General features: G+C 34.1%; 1 protein-coding gene across 1 annotated transcript in view; it reads left to right on the plus strand.

The window, feature by feature from the left end:
* Window positions 1-22,592, plus strand: part of AHR (aryl hydrocarbon receptor) — a 51,563-nt gene extending 28,971 nt beyond the window's left edge. Inside the window, exons 4-11 of the mRNA XM_059074001.2 lie at window positions 6,501-6,590; window positions 9,685-9,808; window positions 10,716-10,846; window positions 12,283-12,485; window positions 13,205-13,314; window positions 13,927-14,068; window positions 16,466-17,714; window positions 20,014-22,592. Coding sequence (XP_058929984.1) covers window positions 6,501-6,590; window positions 9,685-9,808; window positions 10,716-10,846; window positions 12,283-12,485; window positions 13,205-13,314; window positions 13,927-14,068; window positions 16,466-17,714; window positions 20,014-20,148 — 2,184 coding nt within the window. The 3' untranslated portion in view covers window positions 20,149-22,592. The remainder of the gene's footprint in view (window positions 1-6,500; window positions 6,591-9,684; window positions 9,809-10,715; window positions 10,847-12,282; window positions 12,486-13,204; window positions 13,315-13,926; window positions 14,069-16,465; window positions 17,715-20,013) is intronic.
* The last annotated feature ends 322 nt before the right edge of the window (window positions 22,593-22,914 follow it).

The following is a 22,914-nucleotide window of genomic DNA, read 5'->3' on the forward strand; positions in this document are numbered from 1 at the left end:
AGGATATATATATATATATGTATAACTGCATTACTTTGCTGTACACCTGAAAGTAACTCAACACTGTAAATTAACTATACTTCAATTTAAAAAATGGTAAAAAAAAAAAAAAAAGAAACTAGTTAAAATAAAACAAAACAGAACAGAAAAGATGTGTGCTATAATCTGCGCTATTACTATTACATAATAATTTTCAATTCTACCCAGTGAACTGAGTGGAGAACTTAATTTGCCATTGTGACAAAAAGTAGCCAGAAGTTTCAGTAACTCCATTCATTCAGTAAATGCTTAAGTGTAACTTAACAATTTATAAGATTTTATTATAATTTTGTAATTGTGTTCAAATCCCAGAGAGCGAAAATTAACTTTTGCTTCCATTATATTAGAAAAAATTAAATATATTCAACCGTGAGTCGTCCTCCTCCTGCCTCTAGCTGAGGATTTTTATATATATTAGCTGAAACATAAAGACCCCTTATTCAGGTCACAGGAAGCATTCTAATAATTGCTGCTTAATGTGATTAAACACGCATCTTAGTTTATGTAGCAAAGTAATAAGGAAGTTCTTATCTCAAGTGAAAATAGACAAATGTGGCATGCTTAACACTTGTTCAACTGCTTTAAATTACGGGCCAGTGATTATTTTTATAACATCTTTATTGGAGTATAATTGCTTTACAATGGTGTGTTACTTTCCGCTGTATAACAAAGTGAATCAGCTATATGTATACATATGTCCCCATATCCCTTCCCCCTTGCATCTCCCTCCCATCCTCCCTATTCCACCCCTCTAGATGGACACAAAGCACCGAGCTGATCTCCCTGTGCTATGCAGCCGCTTCCCACTAGCTATCTGTTTTACATTTGGTAATGTATATATGTCCATGCCACTCTCTTACTTCGTCCCAGCTTACCCTTCCCCCTCCCTGTGTCCTCAAGTCCATTCTCTACATCTGCATCTTTATTCCTGTCCTCCCCCTGCATTCTTCAGAACCATTTTTTTTCTTTTTAGATTCCATATATGTGTTGGCATACGACACTTGTTTTTCTCTTTCTAACTTACATCATTCTGTATGACAGTCTCTAGGTCCATCCACCTCACTGCAAATAACTCAATTTCATTTCTTTTTATGGCTGAGTAATATTCCATGGTATGTGTGTGTATGTATATATATATATATATATATATATATATATATATATATATATATATATATATATATATATATATATATACCACATGTTCTTTATCCATTCATCTGTTGATGGACACTTCCGTTGCTTCCGTGTCCTGGCTATTGAAAATAGTGCTGCAGTGAACATTGTGGTACATGACTCTTTTTGAATTATGGTTTTCTCAGGGTATATGCCCAGGAGTGGGATTGCTGGGTTGTATGGTAGTTCTATTTGTAGTTTTCTAAGGAACCTCCATACTGTTCTCCATAGTGGCTGTATCGATTTACATTCCCAACAACAGAGCAAGAGGGTTCCCTTTTCTCCACACCGTCTCCAGCATTTATTGTTTCTAGAGTTTTTGATGATGGCCAATCTGACTGGTGTGAGATGATATCTCATTACAGTTTTGATTTGCATTTCTCTAATGATTAGTGATGTTGAGCGTCCTTTCATGTGTTTGTTGGCAATCTGTATATATTCTTTGGAGAAATGTCTATTTAGGTCTTCTGCCCATTTTTGGATTGGGTTGTTTGGTTTTTTTTTGATATTGAGCTGCATGAGCTGCTTGTAAGTTTTGGAGATTAATCCTTTGTCAGTTGCTTCGTTTGCAAATATTTTCTCCCATTCTGAGGGGTGTCTTTTCGTCTTGTTTATGGTTTCCTTTGCTGTGCAAAAGCTTTAAGTTTCATTAGTTCCCATTTGTTTATTTTTGGTTTTTATTTCCATTTCTCTAGGAGGTGGGTCAAAACGGATCTTGCTGTGATTTATGTCATAGAGTGTTCTGCCTGTTTTCTTCTAAGAGTTTTATAGTGTCTGGCCTTACAGTTAGGCCTTTAATCCATTTTGAGTTTATTTTTGTGTATGGTATTAGGGAGTGTTCTAATTTCATTCTTTTTCATGTAGCTGTCCAGTTTTCCCAGCACCACTTATTGAGGAGGCTATCTTTTCTCTATTGTATATTCTTGCCTCCTTTATCAAAAATAAGGTGACCATAGGTGTGTGGGGTTATCTCTGGGCTTTCTATCCTGTTCCATTGATCTATAGTTCTGTTTTTTGTGCCAGTACCATACTGTCTTGATGACTGTAGTTTTGTAATATAGTCTGAAGTCTGGGAGCCTGATTCCTCCAGCTCCATTTTTCTTTCTCAAGATTGCTTTGGCTATTTGGGGTCTTTTGTGTTTCCATACAAATTGTGAAATTTTTTGTTCTAGTTCTGTGAAAAATGCCGTTGGTAGTTTGATAGGGATTGCATTGAATTTGTAGATTGCTTTGGGTAGTATAGTCATTTTCACAATGTTGATTCTTCCAATCCAAGAACATGGTATATCTCTCCATCTGTTTGTATCATTTTTAATTTCTTTCATTAGTATCTTATAGTTTTCTGCATACAGGTCTTTTGTCTCCTTAGGTAGGTTTATTCCTAGGTATTTTATTCTTTTCGTTGCAATGGTAAATGGGAGTGTTTCCTTAATTTCTCTTTCAGATTTTTCATCATTAGTATGTAGGAATGCAAGAGATTTCTGCTCATTAATTTTGTATTCTGCTATTTTACCAAATTCATTGATTAGCTCTAGTAGTTTTCTGGTAGCATCCTTAGGATTCTCTGTGTAGAGTATCATGTCATCTGCAAACAGTGACAGCTTTATTTCTTCTTTTCCGATTTGGATTCCTTTTATTTCTTTTTCTTCTCTGATTGCTGTGGCTAAAACTTCCAAAACTATGTTGAATAAGAGTGGTGAGAGTGGGCAGCCTTGTCTTGTTTCTGATCTTAGTGGAAATGGTTTCAGCTTTTCAGCATTGAGAACGATGTTGGCTGTGGGTTTGTCATATATGGCCTTTATTATGTTGAGGTAAGTTCCTTCTATGCCTACTTTCTGGAGGGTTTTTATCATAAATGGGTGTTGAATTTTGTTGAAAGCTTTTTCTGCATCTATTGAGATGATCTTATGGTTTTTATCCTTCAGTTTGTTAATATGGTTTATCACATTGATTGATTTGCATATACTGAAGAATCCTTGCAATCCTGGGATAAATCCCTCTTGATCGTAGTGTATGACCCTTTTAATGTGCTGTTGGATTCTGTTTGCTAGTATCTTGTTGAGGATTTTTGCATTCATGTTCATCAGTGATATCTGGGGCCATGATTTTTATTTTTCCCCTAGAATGTTTAGACAAATTGTAAACATATCCTATGTCAAGGACCCAGAATAAAAATATACTGTTGCAAAACTAGTGTTAACTTTTTAATTTTCTGAAAATTGGAAACATTTAGGTATTTAAAATAAATGGTCTTGTCATTAATTCTGTTGGATGCCATTTGTATAGTATGTGATGCTTCCTCTCTAGTAGGAAGCATCACACACTATACAATTTGCTTAGGGCCATACCTCTTATCACTTATGAAGCAAATGAGCACATTGTAGATATGTGAAAATGGCATATTTCATTATACACAATTGCCATAATGGCATCTTACTTTATATTTCCAACGTGCAGTTATCACCTAGTTACCACTTAGATGCAGAAGACGTTTCCAGAGGTACTGTATACCATTTGGCTTGAAACTTTTGAAACGAAATCTTTTCCTTTGGTTTTAACAAAGGAGGCACGTGAAGAAAATATTACAAGATGTTTAATGCAAGTTTAATATATTTATTTTCTTGATTAGCTTAAATTTGTTACTGTTTTATGAGGAATAAAAATAAAACAGTAAAATAACTTTTTGTATCTTCTCATTATCTGTTATTTGCTTTAGTTGTTTATTTTCATATATTTAAATATGTTCTATCCATTGCTACTTAATACTGTGCTTATTAAAATCTGTAGCTTCAATTTTGAGATAACAGCAGTTGAAATTATAAATAACAGTATTAATTGCAGTTTATTTCTCTTATTAAATAGTAGGTGAAGCTCAACATGATTTTCAGATAGAGAGATAGTTGTGACTTAGACCAAAGAATAATAATCTCTTTTATTAATATGTAATTACCAAATTAATTCCTTCTTTTAATTTACTAAGATAATAATTCAGTACAAGTAATAACCTTGCTCCACATGGTATTTAAGATCATTTAATATCCATATAATTGGTATGTATATAGTCTTTTAAGATTGGTATGTATATATTCTTTTAAGAGGCTTTTTGTTTTATTTCTGACAACTAACATTTGTCTAAAAGTGTTTATCTCTCATATCCTAAATTATCTTTGTGTCACCTGGCATGCACTAATGAGCCTATTGTACAGTACTAAATTCGTTCCACTGTTCGCAAAACATGATATTCTACAAAATAATATGCATATGATCAATGGATACTATTTTCTAGAAGGGAGACATGTGTAAGATAAAAAAATGCGGTAATGGATATATACTATTACTGCCAGCAAAAACTTAAGAATACTCAATTTTGGGGGTGTTAATCATTAAACATTTAAGTTCTTGGTGGGTGCCATCGCCATTTTTCACCCTGGGGAAATTGCCAGGTTTTATAAGGCATAATATCTAACCTCAAAGATCTTAGATCCCAGTTGTGATTACATGAGTTATAGGCATGCAACAGTTGGTGATCAGTAACACATAAAAGCAGTAGATCATGATATAAGGTTAAGTGTGCAGGCTTTAGAGCTAGACAAAGTTTACCTTCTGGCTCAGCTTATTCCTAGCTGTGTGGCCGTGGGCAAGTTACCGTGCAGCTCTTTACTTCAGTTTCCTCGATTTAAAAACTGGAATATGACACCTACCTACTTCAGTGGATTGCTGAGGAAATTAAAGTACTTGAATACATTCAAAAAAGCATTTAGAAACGTGGCTGTTAAATAGTAGGTGCTGTTTGTTGTCTGCATAATCAAATTCTCAGAAGTATAATATAGAGCAGGGATCTTGAAGGTGAAAGGACTTTGAGGGAAAAGGAAGACAGTCACCGTATTTCTTTTACCTCATCTAACAGTGAGGGTATCTACAAGACTGTGTGAGCATCATAAGCACAGGCGCAGTAGCTTCTTCAGTTTTGAATCTCAGTACTTAGCATGCATCCTCTTTGGTATGCAATATTTCATTAAGTATTGAATGAACTACTTGCTGTCATTTATATATCTCTCTGTAGTTCGCAAAGCATGATCATGTAAATCTTTTATCTGCTCCTTTCCACAACCACATATTATAGTAATGCTGCCTTACAGGAATTGAGTGCCAGCTCTGTACCAGGCACTGTACAGTGCCTGTTTTTCAAACAGTGACACTAAAGCTTGAAGGGGTAAATAACTTAATAAAAGCACACAGTTAGTAAGAAACAGAAGAATCCAAATTCTGACTCCAAACTATGTGGTTCTTAAACTAAACCATTCCACATCTCATTTTACATGAATAATAGTGTCTCAGGAGGGTTTAACAATGTTCACATAGCACAGAGTAAAACAAGTACTGAATTAAACTCAAGCAGGAAATAATGAGGGCTTTAGAATTAAAATATGTGTTCACAGTTAATGTTTAAGTTGATCTAAATACTTTTATTACCTTAGAGTATAGCGATATTAACATTGGACTTGAACCACCACTAAAAGAATAGGAAAAGAGAGGATAACTTCTAAACTACAAGTAAGAAGGAGTAATAAAAAATAATTGGCCCAAAGCAGGCAAAATGGAAAGAAAAAGCAGCATAGTATAAGTGGAACAGATAAAAATAACACCTATAAAATGATAGCTTTAACCCTAAATATATTAGTAATGTTAAATTTAAATGGACTATATTTGCTGTGTACTTGTCTTACATGTATTTGTTCTACATGTGTATTTTATGTAGAGTCCATTTGTGTATTCCTTTTCGAATAAAAAGTTTTTAAAAGTTGTATAATATTTTGAGAGCATCCACATTTCAAACTGTGTCAGTGCTTAAACTATCTTTGCACAGAGCTTTTCTTCTATCAAATTTTTTTACGGTTCTAATAAACATCTTTACACACTATCTTCCTTTAAAAGCAGTGTGACAGATTACAGTAAATGATGTGTATACAATTATATTTTAAAAACATGTACAGTATATTTAAAACAAAATCTAAAGCGTGAGGAAGAAGAAATAAATATTAAAGTTATTGTGATTGAGTATTAAATTAGCTCTAAGGTTTTCTTTGGCAGAATCAAAAGGTGTGAATATATTCTTCTCACTACTGGGGTGTGTGCTGTTTCTTCATTTGTGGAGTGTAATAATATTAACCATTTTAAGGATCTTTTCATCACTAAAAGTAACAGCCTTAACTGAAGTCAGTATTTATGGATGATAATATTTTTATTTAGTCACATTACTAATTTTGTAACTTTTTTCCTTGTAGGCACTGAATGGCTTTGTATTGGTTGTCACTACAGATGCTTTGGTCTTTTATGCTTCTTCTACTATACAAGATTACCTGGGGTTTCAGCAGGTAAATATATTTTTCTTAGGTCACTAAAAAATTTTTTTGGAAAATTAATTTTCTACTTTATCTTATACTTAGGGACACAAGTGATAGTTTCTATATATAAAATGTAATTAAAATACATATGCTATAGAATAAAAAAGTATATGTTTGCAGCTAATATATTTTTATACTTTTAAAAATCTACTGCATTATACTTTCCTTAAGGGTATATGTGATTCATGGATTTTGTGTTTCTTTTTTCACTTATAAAGAACTCTTACATATATGAAACTTTAGGGTAAGGGGCAGATAGGGTTTGGACAGGGGCAGACAAGATAATATTTACCATCAAATTAGTTATGGATACTGGAAGGTATAGGACAACTATGAAATGAATGAGGTGATATGTAAAGGTATGAGCAAAATACTATGGCTTCTCCTTTTAATTCCAACTTGTATGGATTATGGAAGCTTTCCTGAAGGAAATGGTATTTAAGCTAACGTAAAGAAAGCGTAGGATCCGGATGGGTGGACAATTGTGGAGGGAACACAGAGAAGAAAAGCTAGACGTACTGTAGACAGTAGGTTGGAAGGCCTTGAAGGAGGTGAGCATGTTTGGTTTAATGTTACTGAGTGTATAGTGAATAAATGGAGTAATAAGGTGTTTGGCATATTTGAGGGGCAAGAACATCCAATATGATTTGAGAAGTTTGTAAGTACACTTGAATGCTAACTACTCGTATGTATCAGTTCTTAAATTCTAATGTGCATAAGAAGCACCTGAAGAACTTCATAAGATGTCATAAAATTGATAGGCCTCATTCCCATATAATCTGATTCAGTACGTCAGAGTGGGGCCCATGTATTTCATTTCTAACAAGCTCCCAGGTGATGCCAAGACTGATGGTTGAATGGCACCGTCTGCACTGTTATATAGACTGAAGTTTAAATTATGTCATACACACTATAGAAGCCACTAAATGTTTTTGTTAAAGGGAACATGTATGCTCCAATCTATATTTCAGAAGATAACTCTGGCATTGTGTAATGGATGGCATAGAGATGACTTCATGCTAGAAGATAAAGTTTGTAGGAAGATTTAAGTCCAGATAGCTAAAGTGGTAGAATCTGGCTACTGACACAAAGCCTAACTTAAGTATTTTTGAGTTTTAAAGAAAACATACTAATGTCCATAGAAAAGCCTGTTTGCAACTTAATTACATAACTAGTTTAATTATTATTTGATGTGATTCATAACAGTTAAGAAATCAGAAAGATTAGCTGTTTCCCAATCTGTTTTTTTCTTCATATATACATATAACCTGGATATTCTTTACGAAAACATTGATATCTGACATTGGTGGTGGTTTATGGCACCATTTTAAAAACTGCATCTTGTGACTCATTAGTGGGTTATGAAATTGATATACTGGATCACCATCAATCATTCCTTTTAGTTGCTTAAAATGAAATAAAATAGAAAACACAATATTGTCACACATATGTGGAATCTAGAAAAATGGTAGAGATGACTTTATTTTCCAAGCAGAAATAGAGACACAGACATAGAGCACAAATGTATGGATACCAACGGGGAAAGGGGTGCGATGGGAGGAATTGGGAGATTGCGACTGACACATACGCTATTGATACTATGTATAAAATAGACAACTGATGGGAATATACTGTATAGCACAGAGAACTCTACTTAATGCACTGTGGTGTCCTAAATGGGAGGGGAAATACAAAAGAGAGGGTATACACACACACACACACACACACACACACACACACATATATATATATCTATATATATATATATATATATGGCTGATTCATTTTGCTGTACAGTAGAAGCTAACAGGACATTGTAAAGCAACTATACACCAATAAAAATAAATTTAAAAAATACTGTCACACATAAAAGAAGTGTTCTGTGAAACTTTTTTCCACGTGTGTGTACACACACACACACACACACACACACACACGATGGATAGAAAATGTATTTCTTGCCATGAGTTGCAATTTAAAAAGTTAGAGCAATTCTGGTAGAAGGGCTAAGGGCTCAGCACTTTAGTAAATGCTGAGAAGCAAGAGGTGAAGGAGGGATTCTAACCTGGTAATGGCATAATCCCTTACTCTTATGGAATCTACCAGAAGTAAAAATTTCATATAAGGAAAATTATTAGAGAGCAGTGAAGGAAATACATAATACTATCAAGCTTAGAGAAGTCAAATGCAGCTGGATATTCAGACAAGGTTTTGTGGAAGGAGGATTTTAAAAATCAGTAAATAGATAAAAATCAGCAGAACTTAATGTGATGCAATTAAGGAGTGGGAAGGTGACTTATTTGACTGAAAAGCATTCACACAGGGAAGTGATGGCAAATAACTTTTTTTAAAACATCTTTATTGGAGTATAATTGCTTTACAACAAAGTGAATCAGTTATACATATACATATGTTCTCATATCTCTTCCCTCATGTGTCTCCCTCCCTCTCACCCTCCCTATCCCACCGCCCCATCCCACCCGTCTAGGTGGTCACAAACCACCTAGCTGATCTCCCTGTGCCATGTGGCTGCTTCCCACTAGCTATCCACCCTACGTTTGGTAGTGTATATATGTCTGTGCCACTCTCTCACTTTGTCACAGCTTACCCTTCCCCCTCCCCATATCCTCAAGTCCATGCTCTAAGTAGGTCTGTGTTTTATTCCCGTCCTACCCCTAGGCTCTTCATGACCATTTTTTTTCCCTTAGATTCCATATATGTGTTAGCATACGGTAAATACAATGGAATATTACTCAGCCATAAAAAGAAATGAAACTGAGTTATTTGTAGTAAGGTGGATAGACCTGGAGTCTGTCATACAGAGTGAAGTAAGTCAGAAGGAGAAAAACAAATACTGCAAATAACTTTTGACTTGTCAATTACAGTGCTAGTCTCTTTCTAGCTTTTCCTATATTGGATTCCTGGAGAGCTTTGCAATCATTTCATTTGTGTTCATCACTACTAACAAGCACTCACTAATTTAGCAAGGTTTTTAAATTAGTAAGCCACATTTTTAAAAAATCAGTACTTCTTGTTAATTTCCTTATACTTTTTTTTTCTTTAGTCTGATGTCATCCATCAGAGTGTGTATGAACTGATCCATACTGAAGACCGAGCTGAATTTCAGCGCCAGCTGCACTGGGCATTAAACCCTTCACAGTGTCCAGACTCTGGACAAAAAATTGATGGTAAGAATGTTTACCGAAAGATAGTGTTGGGGATTTTCTGATATAATTCTGTGAAAGAAAGCAGAGAACCTTTAGGGGCATTGAACTCCATGGTGAAGGTTGGGAAGAAGGGAAAAGACATGAATCTCTGGCCAGAGCCAGATCACAGGGAGCCTGGTGACCTAAGGAGGATTTTGACAGATGACAGCCATTGATGAATTTCACGTGACAAAATATAGCCATATACTCACTAATATATTGTATAAAAAGAACTCTTGGGCTTCCCTGGTGGCACAGTGGTTGAGAGTCCGCCTGCCGATGCAGCGGACACAGGTTCGTGCCCCGGTCTGGGAGGATCGTACATGCCGCAGAGCGCCTGGACCCGTGCGCTATGGCCGCTGAGCCTGCGCATCCGGAGCCTGTACTCCGCAACCGGGGGAGCCATAATGGTGAGAGGCCCGCATACCACAAAAAAACAAAAAACAAAAAAACCCTCTTATGCTATTGTGAAAATGGGGAAGGAATGTACAAGGTTGATTCTGGAGTGTGTGTAAATTGTTCTGTGTTTAAAATGCACCAAATATAAAAGCAGACTAGCATATGCAAGGATTAAAAAACCGTCTTTCAATGCAAGCAGTGTTTTCACACATCTATGAAAATGTTAAAAAGAAAAAAAGGCTTAGAAAATGTAGAAATTGTTGTCAGGATAGCTCATTAGAAATAAAAACAGCCGAATAGGTAAAGTTCTATGTAGTGAAAATGTTATTCGATAAGTTTTCATTTCTTTTCACTAGCTCCTCTTCTGAAAGTGATTTTTCTTTTGTAATCCAAATACAGACTTCGGTTTAGAAATTAACACAAATTTCAGCTATTCAAACAATTTTATAGCAAAATGGGAAGTAACTTTGTGTTGCTATTATTTCTACAGAAGCTAATGGCCTCTCACAGCCATCAGTGTATTATAACCCAGACCAGGTTCCTCCAGAGAACTCTTCGTCTATGGAAAGGTGCTTTGTTTGCCGACTAAGGTGTCTGCTGGATAATTCATCTGGTTTTCTGGTAAGGTGCAAAATCTTTTACTGACATTTACTATTAAGTTTTAGAAAATTAAAAAGAAAAGTGAAACCAATTTAATTTGAATGTATTTGAGTATGGGTTATAAAAATCTACTTTATTAAATAATTTTATAAAGGACAGTAACTTTTTAAAATCTTTTTTAAGTTTTAAAAATATCTTCCATAACTCAAAATCTGTCTTTTAAGATGCAGTAACAAAGACTGAGTGGAATAACAGGGAACTCTCTATCTTCCCCCTTTTTTTGGACTTTTTAGGTATAAGATAGAGAATTATATAGCACTTATTTGGCAGCAGACTGCTTACCCTCCTTGGATTTAATGCCTGCGAAATGGAAAAATTATCACGGCCTTTTCCGCCTGGCTGGAATAACTGCCGTGTAAAAAAGTGGTTGTGTCTTCATGATTGCAGGATCCTTCTCTAGTATGAGATGCTCTTGAGCAGTGTGAACTCCTGAGTAGGATGGCCAGGGAGCAGCGTAGGCAGGACGCTAAGAGTAGAGACGGCTCGGCCTGTCAGGTGCCTGTGTCCTGAAGATTGTGCACTCCACCAGGTACAGAAGAGGCAAAGCATGTTGAATATTACTTTTGTGACCTATCAGGAATTGGAAACAGATAATCAAATCTGTTAGCAAAGGATGATTTTTGTTGGTGTGTTTATTCCTGAAGATAGTTTTGCTGACCCAGAATTAGAACTGTGCTTTGAGCTAGTTTCCTAGTACCGATGATCAATTAGTATGTATGTCTAGGTGGAATTTCTTCGTGTAATTGGGCCTTTTCTCCCTTGTGCTGCTCTCATATTGATGTCAGAATCATCCCTTGGCCTGGTACTGTTTCAAGCAACCAGATTGATCATGGTCATGATTAAATTGTCTCTGTTCCCTCTGTCTTCTAAAATTATTCTTTAATAGAGTTCTGCGTTCTTTGTATGGTTTTACGATTCATTTTAGTGTATTTAAACAGTTGTGTTTTATCGCTCTATAAAAGATTCCCATGAATTTTGAAATATACTCTAAGCTGTGGACTAATCCACAGGCTATATCTGAAAATTAATATGTACTTGATGGCTTTATCACTATTCATTCGTTAAGGAAATAGAGTTTGAGTGTGCGGTGTGCACGGACCCGTGCTAGGCGTGGATGGTAGGGAAGCCGCAAGGTCAGAAAATCATTAGGTCTTCCTTTTGTGACCTATTAAAGCACCGAGTGGTTCACTTACCAATCCCTTGAGGATAGTCCTCATACTACCTTTTAGGATATTTTTAATGGGCTTCCTGGGGAGAAAGGAATTAAAGTCACCTTTGATAGCCTCATGAACTTTTATGGAATTATCAAGAACACTGGAAATGGCCTTGATGGAGCCTTTTAAAAAGGAACCATTTTAAAGCATTAATCTTAATGAACTGTTTTTTGGTTTTTTAAGGCAATGAATTTCCAAGGGAGGTTGAAGTATCTTCACGGACAGAACAAGAAAGGGAAAGATGGATCAATACTTCCACCTCAGTTGGCTTTGTTTGCAATAGCTACTCCACTGCAGCCACCATCCATACTTGAAATCCGAACCAAAAATTTCATCTTTAGAACCAAACACAAGCTAGACTTCACACCTACTGGTTGTGATGCCAAGTAAGTGAAACCTTTTCAGGTTTATTTTACCAAATGTATATTTTGTTGCAGTAAGTGTGTCTTAGCGTGTATATATTTTCCATATGGTGTTGATTATAGTATTGTTTATTATTATAGTAGCTATTATTATTTCATACTTTACAGCATAGCCTTTTAAAATAAAATTTCATCACGTTCACAAATCATTTTATTATTTTACAATATTTGACACGGTTTCTATATTATACAGATGCTGTGTTTATATAAGATTCCATATCCTGATGACATTTATTGTTGGCTTGTTTTACATTTTTAAATTATACAAACTTTGACTTTTAGCCCTAAAAGTTTAGTAACCAAAGCATGTTGCTGCTTTCCTCCTTTCTAATACGGGAATGCAGACAGGTTGGAGAAACCCTGCCCCTCAAAATGTAGTCTAAGTATTCTAGAATTTAATTAGAGATTTTGTGTTTCACCTATATAATCTACTCTGTTAGACTCATCTTTAGCAATAATTTTCATGGTCTTTATTCAGGAGAAGAAAACAGTCTAAAAGTGAAATTTGCAGCCATAATACAAAGAGAGCAGTTACAGAATTGTGTGTGTTTCTACCTGCTAGTGTGAAATTCTGAATGTCAACATAGTACAGAAACTAGCATAGAACTAATGAATTTATGTTGGCTACTTCATTTATGTTAAATTTTAATTTCATTCTTATTTTGCTTTTTTTTTTTAAACAGAGGAAGAATTGTTTTAGGCTATACTGAAGCAGAGCTATGCATGAGAGGATCAGGATATCAATTTATTCATGCTGCTGATATGCTTTATTGTGCTGAGTACCATATCCGGAGTAAGTTGTAGTTTCTTATGAGCTTGGCTGTGAAAGCAGCTTATGCTCTAGTACGTGTTTCAAATTATTACTAATGTAATGTGTTTAAGGAAACTATTTGGATAAACTTCTTAGTATCACACAATTATGATTAACCTGAGTTACATTCTCTATTCATTAGCTGCCACACAGGAATTAAGTAGTGTAATTACTCTGAAAATGACCATTTTGCCCACATTTTTGCTCAGGAGTTTTTTTTAATGGTATCATTTTTAATTCTAAAATTTATGTTACTATAGATTATGCTTTAAAATTGTATAGTAAAATATTAGGCTGTAGGAAATGTACCTTTTTTAAAATGAAAATAATTTTCCCTCCAAACTCTATACTCTCTTTTCACGTGTTACGAGAATTGTCTGACTTAATCTTTCCTTGACCCATTTAAATAATAAGTTTAGTATGAAAGAGGAAAAAATAGCAATGCTGAATAAGTATTTTGATCCATTTTAATATACTGTGCTTAAAAGTCATCAATATATTTATCATCTTTGGTGATATGTGAATTACATCTAGAAATATTAGAGATTATTGTGTTGATTTTGGATTTGATAATTTAATTCTTTTTTGTTTTAGTGATTAAGACTGGAGAGAGTGGCATGATAGTGTTCAGGCTTCTTACGAAAGACAATCGATGGACTTGGGTGCAGTCAAATGCACGCTTAGTTTATAAGAATGGAAGACCAGATTATATCATTGCAACTCAGAGACCTCTAACGTAAGCACAAAGACTTAGAACATTTCATGTTTTGGTTTTTTATTTTAATAACACTTTGGTTTATCAATTCTCCTACATGAAAACCTAAAAATAAATTTTAAGAGAATTTACACTGGAAATAAAAATTGAAAGGTAATATGTACAGAAAGAAGAAGGCATAGGGTAAGGACCTTGAGAAAACAGAGTTAACAGACTTTGTTGAACAACTGTGTATGTAGAGCTACAGAAAGAGAATAATCAAAGAAAACTCCAAGGGTTTATCCTGGGTATATGAAGGAAAGATGAAAAGCCAGTGTCATCTGACAAATAAAATAAAAATGTAACAGTGCTTTGTTTAGCATGTTTGCTAATAAGCAGGCAGTGATTTTTAAGTTTCTCATATATTCTCAAAGTGAGTAGTCTGCCAAATATTTGTATTGCAAATGTTTCCTCCAGTCTGGAGAATTGACTTTTGTATGTGGTTTTGAGGGTAAGGATTACCCTCAAATGTTACTAGCTGACTAGTAACATTTATTGGAAAGATGGTTTTTTGAAAAGACCGTCTTTTCCCCACTGCACTGCATTTCAATCGGGATTGTATCTGGGGCTCCGTTGGTCTGGTTGTCTATTTTTAAACCAAAGCACATTGACTATTCTGTAGCTTAATATGCCTTGATATCTTGATGTATGCCTGCCATCTCGTTTGTTCAGAATTTTTGTTCTCCTTCAAGATAATCTTGGCTCTTTACATTTCTATATAAATAGTTTAGAAATCAGTTGTCAATTCCCATGGGACAATTTGTCAAGATTTTTGAATGGGACTGCATTGAAGTTATAGTTTCTTTTGTGAGAATTAATATCTTCTATAATATTGAATCTTCCAACCCATGAACATGGTGAATGTATATATGTGCATATGGGTACGTGTGTATATACATGTACCCACGTCTTTATCTTAATAATGGTTGTATTTTTCTTAGTTTTATGCATCTTTTAATTTTATTCCAAAATATTTTATGTTCTGTGATGTTTTAAATGGTGTATATATATTATATATAATTTTTAATATAGAGAAATAGTTGATTTTTAAATATTGGTTTATTATATCCAGTGACCTTAGTAAAAATTCACTTGTTAATTCTAATAAGGTGTCTATAGATGTTTTTAAGGTTTCCTACTATATATACCATGTTGTTTGCAAATAATTTCTTTCCTTTCATCCTTTAGACTTAGTTTGGTTGTTGTTAATTCTCTTATTGCCCTGGCTAAGCCCTCAGTAAAATGTAATGGAAATAATGATGAAGGAGATTAATTTTATTCTTCTTCTCAAGGAGCCAGCTTTTAGTTTGTTGATTTTTCCTGTTGTACATTTGTTAATCCATTTTATTTATGTCTGCTCATTATTATTTCCTTCCTTCTACTCTTTTGGGTATAATTTGAATTTTTTCCCAACTTTTAAAATATATATGGTTAAGCTAAGCTATCACTTTTCCTTTGAGTGTCTACAACCCTTATGTTTTGGTATGTCTTATTTTTATCATTCAGTTGAAAATATTTGTTGGTATTTATTTTGACTTTTTTTAATTCATGAATTATTTACAAATACAGTGTTATTATGTCCTTTGTTAGGAGATTTTTCTAGTTGTGTTTTTGTTACTTTAAGCTTAATTCTACTGAAGTTAGAGAATAGTCTCTGAATGATTTCAGTCCTTTGAAATTTGTGGTGGCTTATTTTATGATCTAGTATATGGTCGATGTTAAAATATCCCATGTGCTCTTATCAATACATGTTCTGTTGTATGTATAGTGTTCTTTGTGTTCTTTATATATCAGTGGTCGGGTTTGTGTTGTTCATGTTTTTATACATTTGATATTTTTGTTTGCTTGTTCTATTAGTTCTTAAGAGGTTATGAGATCCATTGGAGCTCTTTACCTAATATGGATATTAAATTTTACATATATACATTCTGTGTAGTACATATGAACCTATAACTATGACATTTTCTCTGTGCCTTGATTTATGAATTCCTTTCCCGTGCAAAAATTTTTAATTTTCATATGTCAATCTTCCTTTAGAGCTTCTGGGTTTTATATTTTATTTCAACAAGCCTCATTTTAATATTTGGATCTTTATTCTATTTGTAATCCATTTTTCAGGTAGGGATGGAACCTGAGTGTGAAATTAATGACTATTATTAAGTTTGGGGACAAATTCTAAATTATTTAAATTTGTCTGGAAAACAATTTTAAGTACTTATCATCAGAAAGATTTCTCTCAAGGTTCATGTTCCCTGCTATGAAACTCAACGACAGTGTATTTTGCTTGCTATTACTTTTCTTTTCTAAAATTTCTTATTTTGAAATGTTTATGATGTGACTCTTCTTAACATATGCAAACTTTCTTGTGCACAATTTTAGAGATGAAGAAGGAACAGAGCACTTACGAAAACGAAATATGAAGTTGCCTTTTATGTTTACCACTGGAGAAGCTGTTTTATATGAGGTAACCAACCCTTTTCCTCCCATAATGGACCCCTTACCAATAAGGACTAAAAATGGTGCTGGTGGAAAAGATTCTGCTACCAAATCAACTCTAAATAAGGATTCCCTCCATCCCAGTTCCCTCCTGAATGCCATGATGCAACAAGATGAATCTATTTATCTCTATCCGGCTTCAAGTAGTACACCTTTTGAAAGAAACTTTTTCAGTGACTCTCAGAATGAGTGCAGTAATTGGCAAAACAATGTTGCACCAATGGGAAGTGACAATATCCTGAAACATGAGCAGATTGGCCAGTCTCAGGAAATGAACCCAACACTCTCTGGAGATCACGCAGGGCTCTTTCCAGATAATAGAAATAGTGACTTGTACAGCATTATGAAACACCTAGGCATTGATTTTGAAGATATCAAGCACATGCAACAGAATGAGGAATTTTTCAGAACTGACTTTTCTGGTGAAGATGACTTCAGAGATATTGACTTAACAGATGAAATTCTGACCTACGTGGAAGACTCTTTAAATAAGTCTGCCTTTGGGTGTTCAGCTTACCATCAGCAACAGTCCATGGCTCTGAACCCAAGCTGCATGCTACAGGAGCACCTCCAGTTAGAACAGCAAGAGCAGCTACAGCACCATCAGAAGCACACAGCAGCAGAGCAGCAGCAACAGCTGTGTCAGAAAATGAAGCAGATGCAAGTTAATGGCATGTTTGCAAACTGGAACTCTAACCAGTCCGTGCCTTTTCATTGTCCTCAGCAAGACTTACAGCAGTACAGCGTCTTTTCAGACTTACCTGGGACCAGTCAAGAGTTTCCCTACAAATCTGACATCGATACTATGCCTTACGCACAGAACTTTATGCCCTGGAGTCAGTCTGTGTTGCCACCTCATTCGAAGGGTACACAGTTAGACTTCCCCATTGGGGATTTTGAACCAGCCCCATACCCTACAACTTCTTCTAATTTAGAAGGTTTTGTCACATGTTTACAAGTTCCTCAAAACCCAAAGCACGGACTCAATCCACAGTCAGCCATAGTAACTCCTCAGACATGTTACACCGGGGCTGTGTCAATGTACCAGTGCCAGCCGGAAGCTCAGCACAGCCATGTGGCTCAGATGCAGTACAACCCAACAATGCCAGGCCCGCAGGCATTTTTAAACAAGGTAAGGTTTTTATCAAACTGAATCAAAAGCCCTTTAGATGATTCTTCGTATGTCATAAATCGAACCAAGTTATAAATTTTCTATGTCAGTGACTGATCTTTTTAAGCCAGTAGTTTTTTAATATGTTAGTAATACAAGTATATCATAGTTACCTGAAAGGAGAAAGAAATCAAGGAAAAAAGCAACATGTCCTTAAGTGATGAACAGGTGAAATTAGTTATAAGTATATTATTTAGAATAATCTTGATTTTTAAAAAATATGGCCTTTTAAAAATTTGGACTTCAAAAAGATTTAAATTTTTAAAAATATTTTCTTCAAAGCTCAATTTTTTTGCTGAGATAGAATTGATTTACAATTACCTTCAGGTGTACAACATAGTGATTCAATATTTTTATAGATTATACTCTCTTTAAAGTTATTATTTAATATTGGGTCTGTTTCTGTTGAAATTGGGTTAAAATCAATATAGTTGTGCTTCCTTCAAATGCTTTTGTCCTAGATGATCTCTGGAATTCAGTACTCAGTTCCTTGGTGTTCTCTGGCAGTCCCTCTATGTGACCTGCCAGATCCTCATTTTCTCCTTTAAGGTAGAATCGTTTTTTCTCCTGGCATTCTTAAAAAAAAAAAAAGAAATTTGGGTAACTCAGCTGGCTTTCTGTCAGGGGACTCAAGCTGGACGTTTTATCTTTGTTTAAATGTGTCATTCAGACGCTTCTAGCATCACAGTAACTTTAAAAAAAAAAAATGCTTGCTGATGATTGCTGCTCTCTGTGGCCACCCAGGAATATATCATGTTTGCATTTATGCTTTCCCATTAGAAAATATTTAGTTCGTTTTATCGTATATTTAAGTTTAGTTTTGAAGCGAATCCTGGTTATAAGACTATGTATTATAAATGTTACATGAATCTTTTTCACCAATTGTTTTTTTCTGGCCTTTTTTATACATGTGGTTTTTTCTGATTATATATGAGCTTATTAATAGACAATGGCTGTGAAAGTTTTTCTTATCCTCATTCCTGACTTCCTTCAGTTATTTAACAATTGGTTACAGTCTCTCTCACAACACTGCTGTGAAGTAAGCCTGGGTAGGTAACTTCTGTACAGTTTACTGTACAAGTTAATTATGTAAAAGTACCTTTTGAACAGGGCCTGCATTAGCATGAGTTCCTTACAGTATTTTCTTCCCCCACTGTTTTGTATTACTTCTTTATGAATGATAAGAATTCTAGACCTATATATTCCCCCTAGGAGTTATTAAAAGTAAAGAAAATTAAAATTCCATCTGTGGCTCACATTATATTCTGGTGGACAGCACTGCTCTAGGCAATATATTTAAAGAGAATTGCTGATGTGCATTGTATTATGACTGATGAGAGTAATTTATTCAAAACCTACCATTCTCTGGGCGCTTACTATATTCCCTTTGAAAATTCGAGGAAGTTTAGAAGCAGCCTGTTTTGATTACTGAAACGTACTGCTACATAGGCTTTAGAAAGGTAGATTTCATTCAAAGCAATTAAGGGTATGATAATAATGTTACTTTCACTAACTATATTCTAAAATACAAAATGCTCTCTAATCTATAAAAATCCTACAGAACTAGGTATCTCTGTCCTCCCTCCTTTTCTCCAGTAGCAGTTATGGAAATCAGCCTAATTTCATTGTTACATGGCAAGAGCAAGTATTTTACTTCGGTAACTTATTTCCATAATTAGGACAGTAATTTTAGTAGTAAAGCATGTTATGAATTAAAAAACTTGGTCCTAGCAATCCTATACCCATGGTGTAATATGCTAAGAAACCTCTTGCAAATCAAAACGTACCTCCTTTGAGAAGGTTCTAGGTTATCTATATAGTCCAGTGTAGTGATCTTCAATGTAATTAAGTCACTGGTACCTAGAACTTTTAGATAAAATCTGGTCAAAACAAACTTACTTACGACAGAGCACAGTAACTGTGATTCACGATTGGTACTCTCTGATCCGTCAGTTCCTATCCAAACCAAGGGCAGTTCACTGATCAAGTACTCTCTGTGTATGGAATGCCAAATCTGAAAGACAATGATATTATTCATCCATACCGTGTAAGAGAAACCAAAAAGCTGTAAACGCAACTCATACAGAATATATGTTCAGTATGTCTTCACTGAATGATTGAAAATTTAACAACAGGAAAGGAATTTGAAGTTTAACAACGTGCAGGACAAAGATTTCAAAAATACATTTTCATACATCTAATGGCTTAAGATATACGAAGGATCTGTTCTAATAAGTTGCATTGCAATTCTTGTTTTCAGTTTCAGAACGGAGGAGTCTTAAATGAAACCTATCCAGCTGAATTAAATAGCATAAATAACACTCAGCCTACCGCCCATCTTCACCCGTCAGAAGCCAGACCTTTCCCTGACTTGACATCCAGTGGATTCCTGTAATTCCAAGCCCACTTTTCATCTTGGTTTTTTGATTCAATTCGTTTGTGAAACATCATGACGGAGTAATAAAACTGTCATTGTTGGATGTTAGCAAGTTCACGTGGAGGCATTGATGTATGTAGTTCTCACTGTTATTCCAAACCAAATTTTAATGATTTTATAAGAGGAGTTAATTACATACATTACCATCATTAAAATAGAAAGTATGCTGCCACAGAGGAGTGAAATAATCTACAGTTTATAGTATTTTGAGATACCACAGAATATACAAAACTTATTCAGGGGGACATTATGACACTTTTAAATAAGAAAATTGTCTCTGTTGGAATTATTTCTGTCAGAATAAAATGAAATACTTTGAGTTTTGAACTTCAGCATTCTTATTAGCGTACCAAATATGAACTATTTCCGTTTCTTTGTAGCTTCTGCTTTTATCTCAGATGTTAAAACAAGTGGTTTGGTGCTTTTACAAAAAGATAATCTCAGTGCTCTCCTCCTTCCTTGGTAATGTAAGTGCCTCACAATTTTTTCTACCTAGAACACTGTAGGAGTATGTTTTATATAAAATATACTTTCTCTTTTTAAAATTAATAATATTCTGCACACAAATATTATCGGTGTTTCTTAAATTCAGTTGTTTTTATTAATCCAGGCATGTTTTAACTGCACTACTCACCCACTTTCTTCAGGTAAAGGGCAAAAAATGGTTGAAAAAATAATTATTTAATCTAGCTGTTTCTAGGCTTTAATGTTGCCGTGTGCCTTATGTTGAAAAATTTTGAAAGGGGAGATTTTCTTTCCAAGTTATTTTTTAATTATCATATAAATAAGACAGCAGCACTAAAATTTCAACAGTTTTCAGAAGTAAGCTTTACTAAAATCTCCACCTTAATAGTTGAATGTTGCAGTGTAAAGAATCTGCTGTTAAATGCAACAGCATTTAACTTAAAATTAACTTAAAATGAAGAGAAGCAGCGTTATTTTTAGCTCTTTAATAAGTAAAGCACCCATTTCAATATGTATAAATTCTTTAAAAACTGTTGTAGATCTATGATCCTTTAAGATGTTGGAATATGTTGACTTTATAAATTTCACTTATTAGTACAGTGGAAACTTTTTCTCATATTTTGAGGAGTGTTAAGACTGAATATAGCAATGTTTGGTGCAAAGTATTGGTATGAGTGAAAAGAATGGTGCATTGTATAGTTTATAATGAACAAAATTATTTGTAAAATATTTTCAGTCTTTCATTTAAAGATAGTGCATACCTTATACGTAAATAATTTGTTTGGGTCTTAACATATTTTATCAGTGTGTCTTTTTAAGATAGTAAATAATGAATCCAACTTCTTTCAAAAGTTGGCATTAAGAAAAAGACAATCATGCAGTTCTCTTAACTTCTTCAAATATTAGGTTGTTTCTATGATGTAATGACCTCTATTATCAATAAGGCAAATTAGGCTACTATTTTAACCATCCTCAGGTGACTTAGAAGTGCCACCATCTGCCCTTCTTTTATTTAAATATGACATCTGAAAGGCATAGGCACATTTTGCATGTATTATATAAATACATGATGGAATCCCACACTGAAATGTAGTATTAAAATACATTTTTAATTTTTTTAGTAAATTAATGTATATAAAAGTGACTTCAGACAAAATATCTACATCAGTTTTATGCATTTTCAGACAAAATTTTGAACCTGTAGAATCAATTTAAGAGTTGAAAATAATAAATTTGTCTAAAACATTTCATAATTTATTTCTAGCATGAGGTATCACTAAAGATTTAGACCAGTGATCCAGATTAATATTCCCTTTTCACATTTAAACCTTTCATTAAAAGTCTTCATATAAACTTAGTCTCTTCCACGCGTTACTGAATGGTTCAGTGGGGGGAAAAAATAGCCTTTTAAAATTGTGACTATAATGACAATCAAGTATACACTTATAAAATTTAAACAGCTTAAAGCAATATTGTATATTTTTATCTATAAAAGTAACTAAAATTTATCTAAGAATAATAAAATCACATTAAACCCAATACACCTTTGTCTGTACTGCTAAGTGCCAGACAAAGGAAGAATGGTTTGTGTACTGCTGTATTGAGGGATTTATTTTTAGATGCTGTGCACTTCTGAGGATGTGGATGTGCCCCATTTGATCTTTTTCCTATGCCAGGTTGTTCTTACAGTACCTGAAGATTTACCAGTGTTCCAATGTATTACATAGCTTTCAATCATTGCTATGCACAAACTAGTGTTTTTCAGTATTACTAAATTTGAGGTAAATGTTTTCATGGGTATTCTCTCCTTCAAGACGTTAATGCTTTCATATGCCGTGAATACATTTTTGTTTAAAATATGATTTATAATATCCTTCCTTATTATCAAAAAATTGTATACAATAATATATATGGTAATAAAATAATCACCAAGTATGAATAATATGTTTAAATGCAAATTCTTTCTGGTCCCTATAAAGGAAGTGAGTATTTATAGTATAGTGTTATATTAGATGAAAGCAGTCTTCAATATTTAAGGATAGGTTAAGTCAATAATTCATAAACTTCTTATAAAGTCCTGCCCCTGGATATTTTGGCCTTGACAGGAATATTAAAAAAACACACTTCAAGTAACTTCATAGGTTAAAATGCTTCTGAAATGGATATTCTTTTAAACCTTGTATTATCAGTGTTATAGTCTAGTGGTATTTGTTCATATCTCACATTAAAATCCAACATTCCATGTTAATAGACAATATT

Source organism: Kogia breviceps, chromosome 9, assembly GCF_026419965.1.
Source record: "Kogia breviceps isolate mKogBre1 chromosome 9, mKogBre1 haplotype 1, whole genome shotgun sequence".
NCBI classification, from domain to species: Eukaryota; Metazoa; Chordata; class Mammalia; order Artiodactyla; family Physeteridae; genus Kogia; species Kogia breviceps.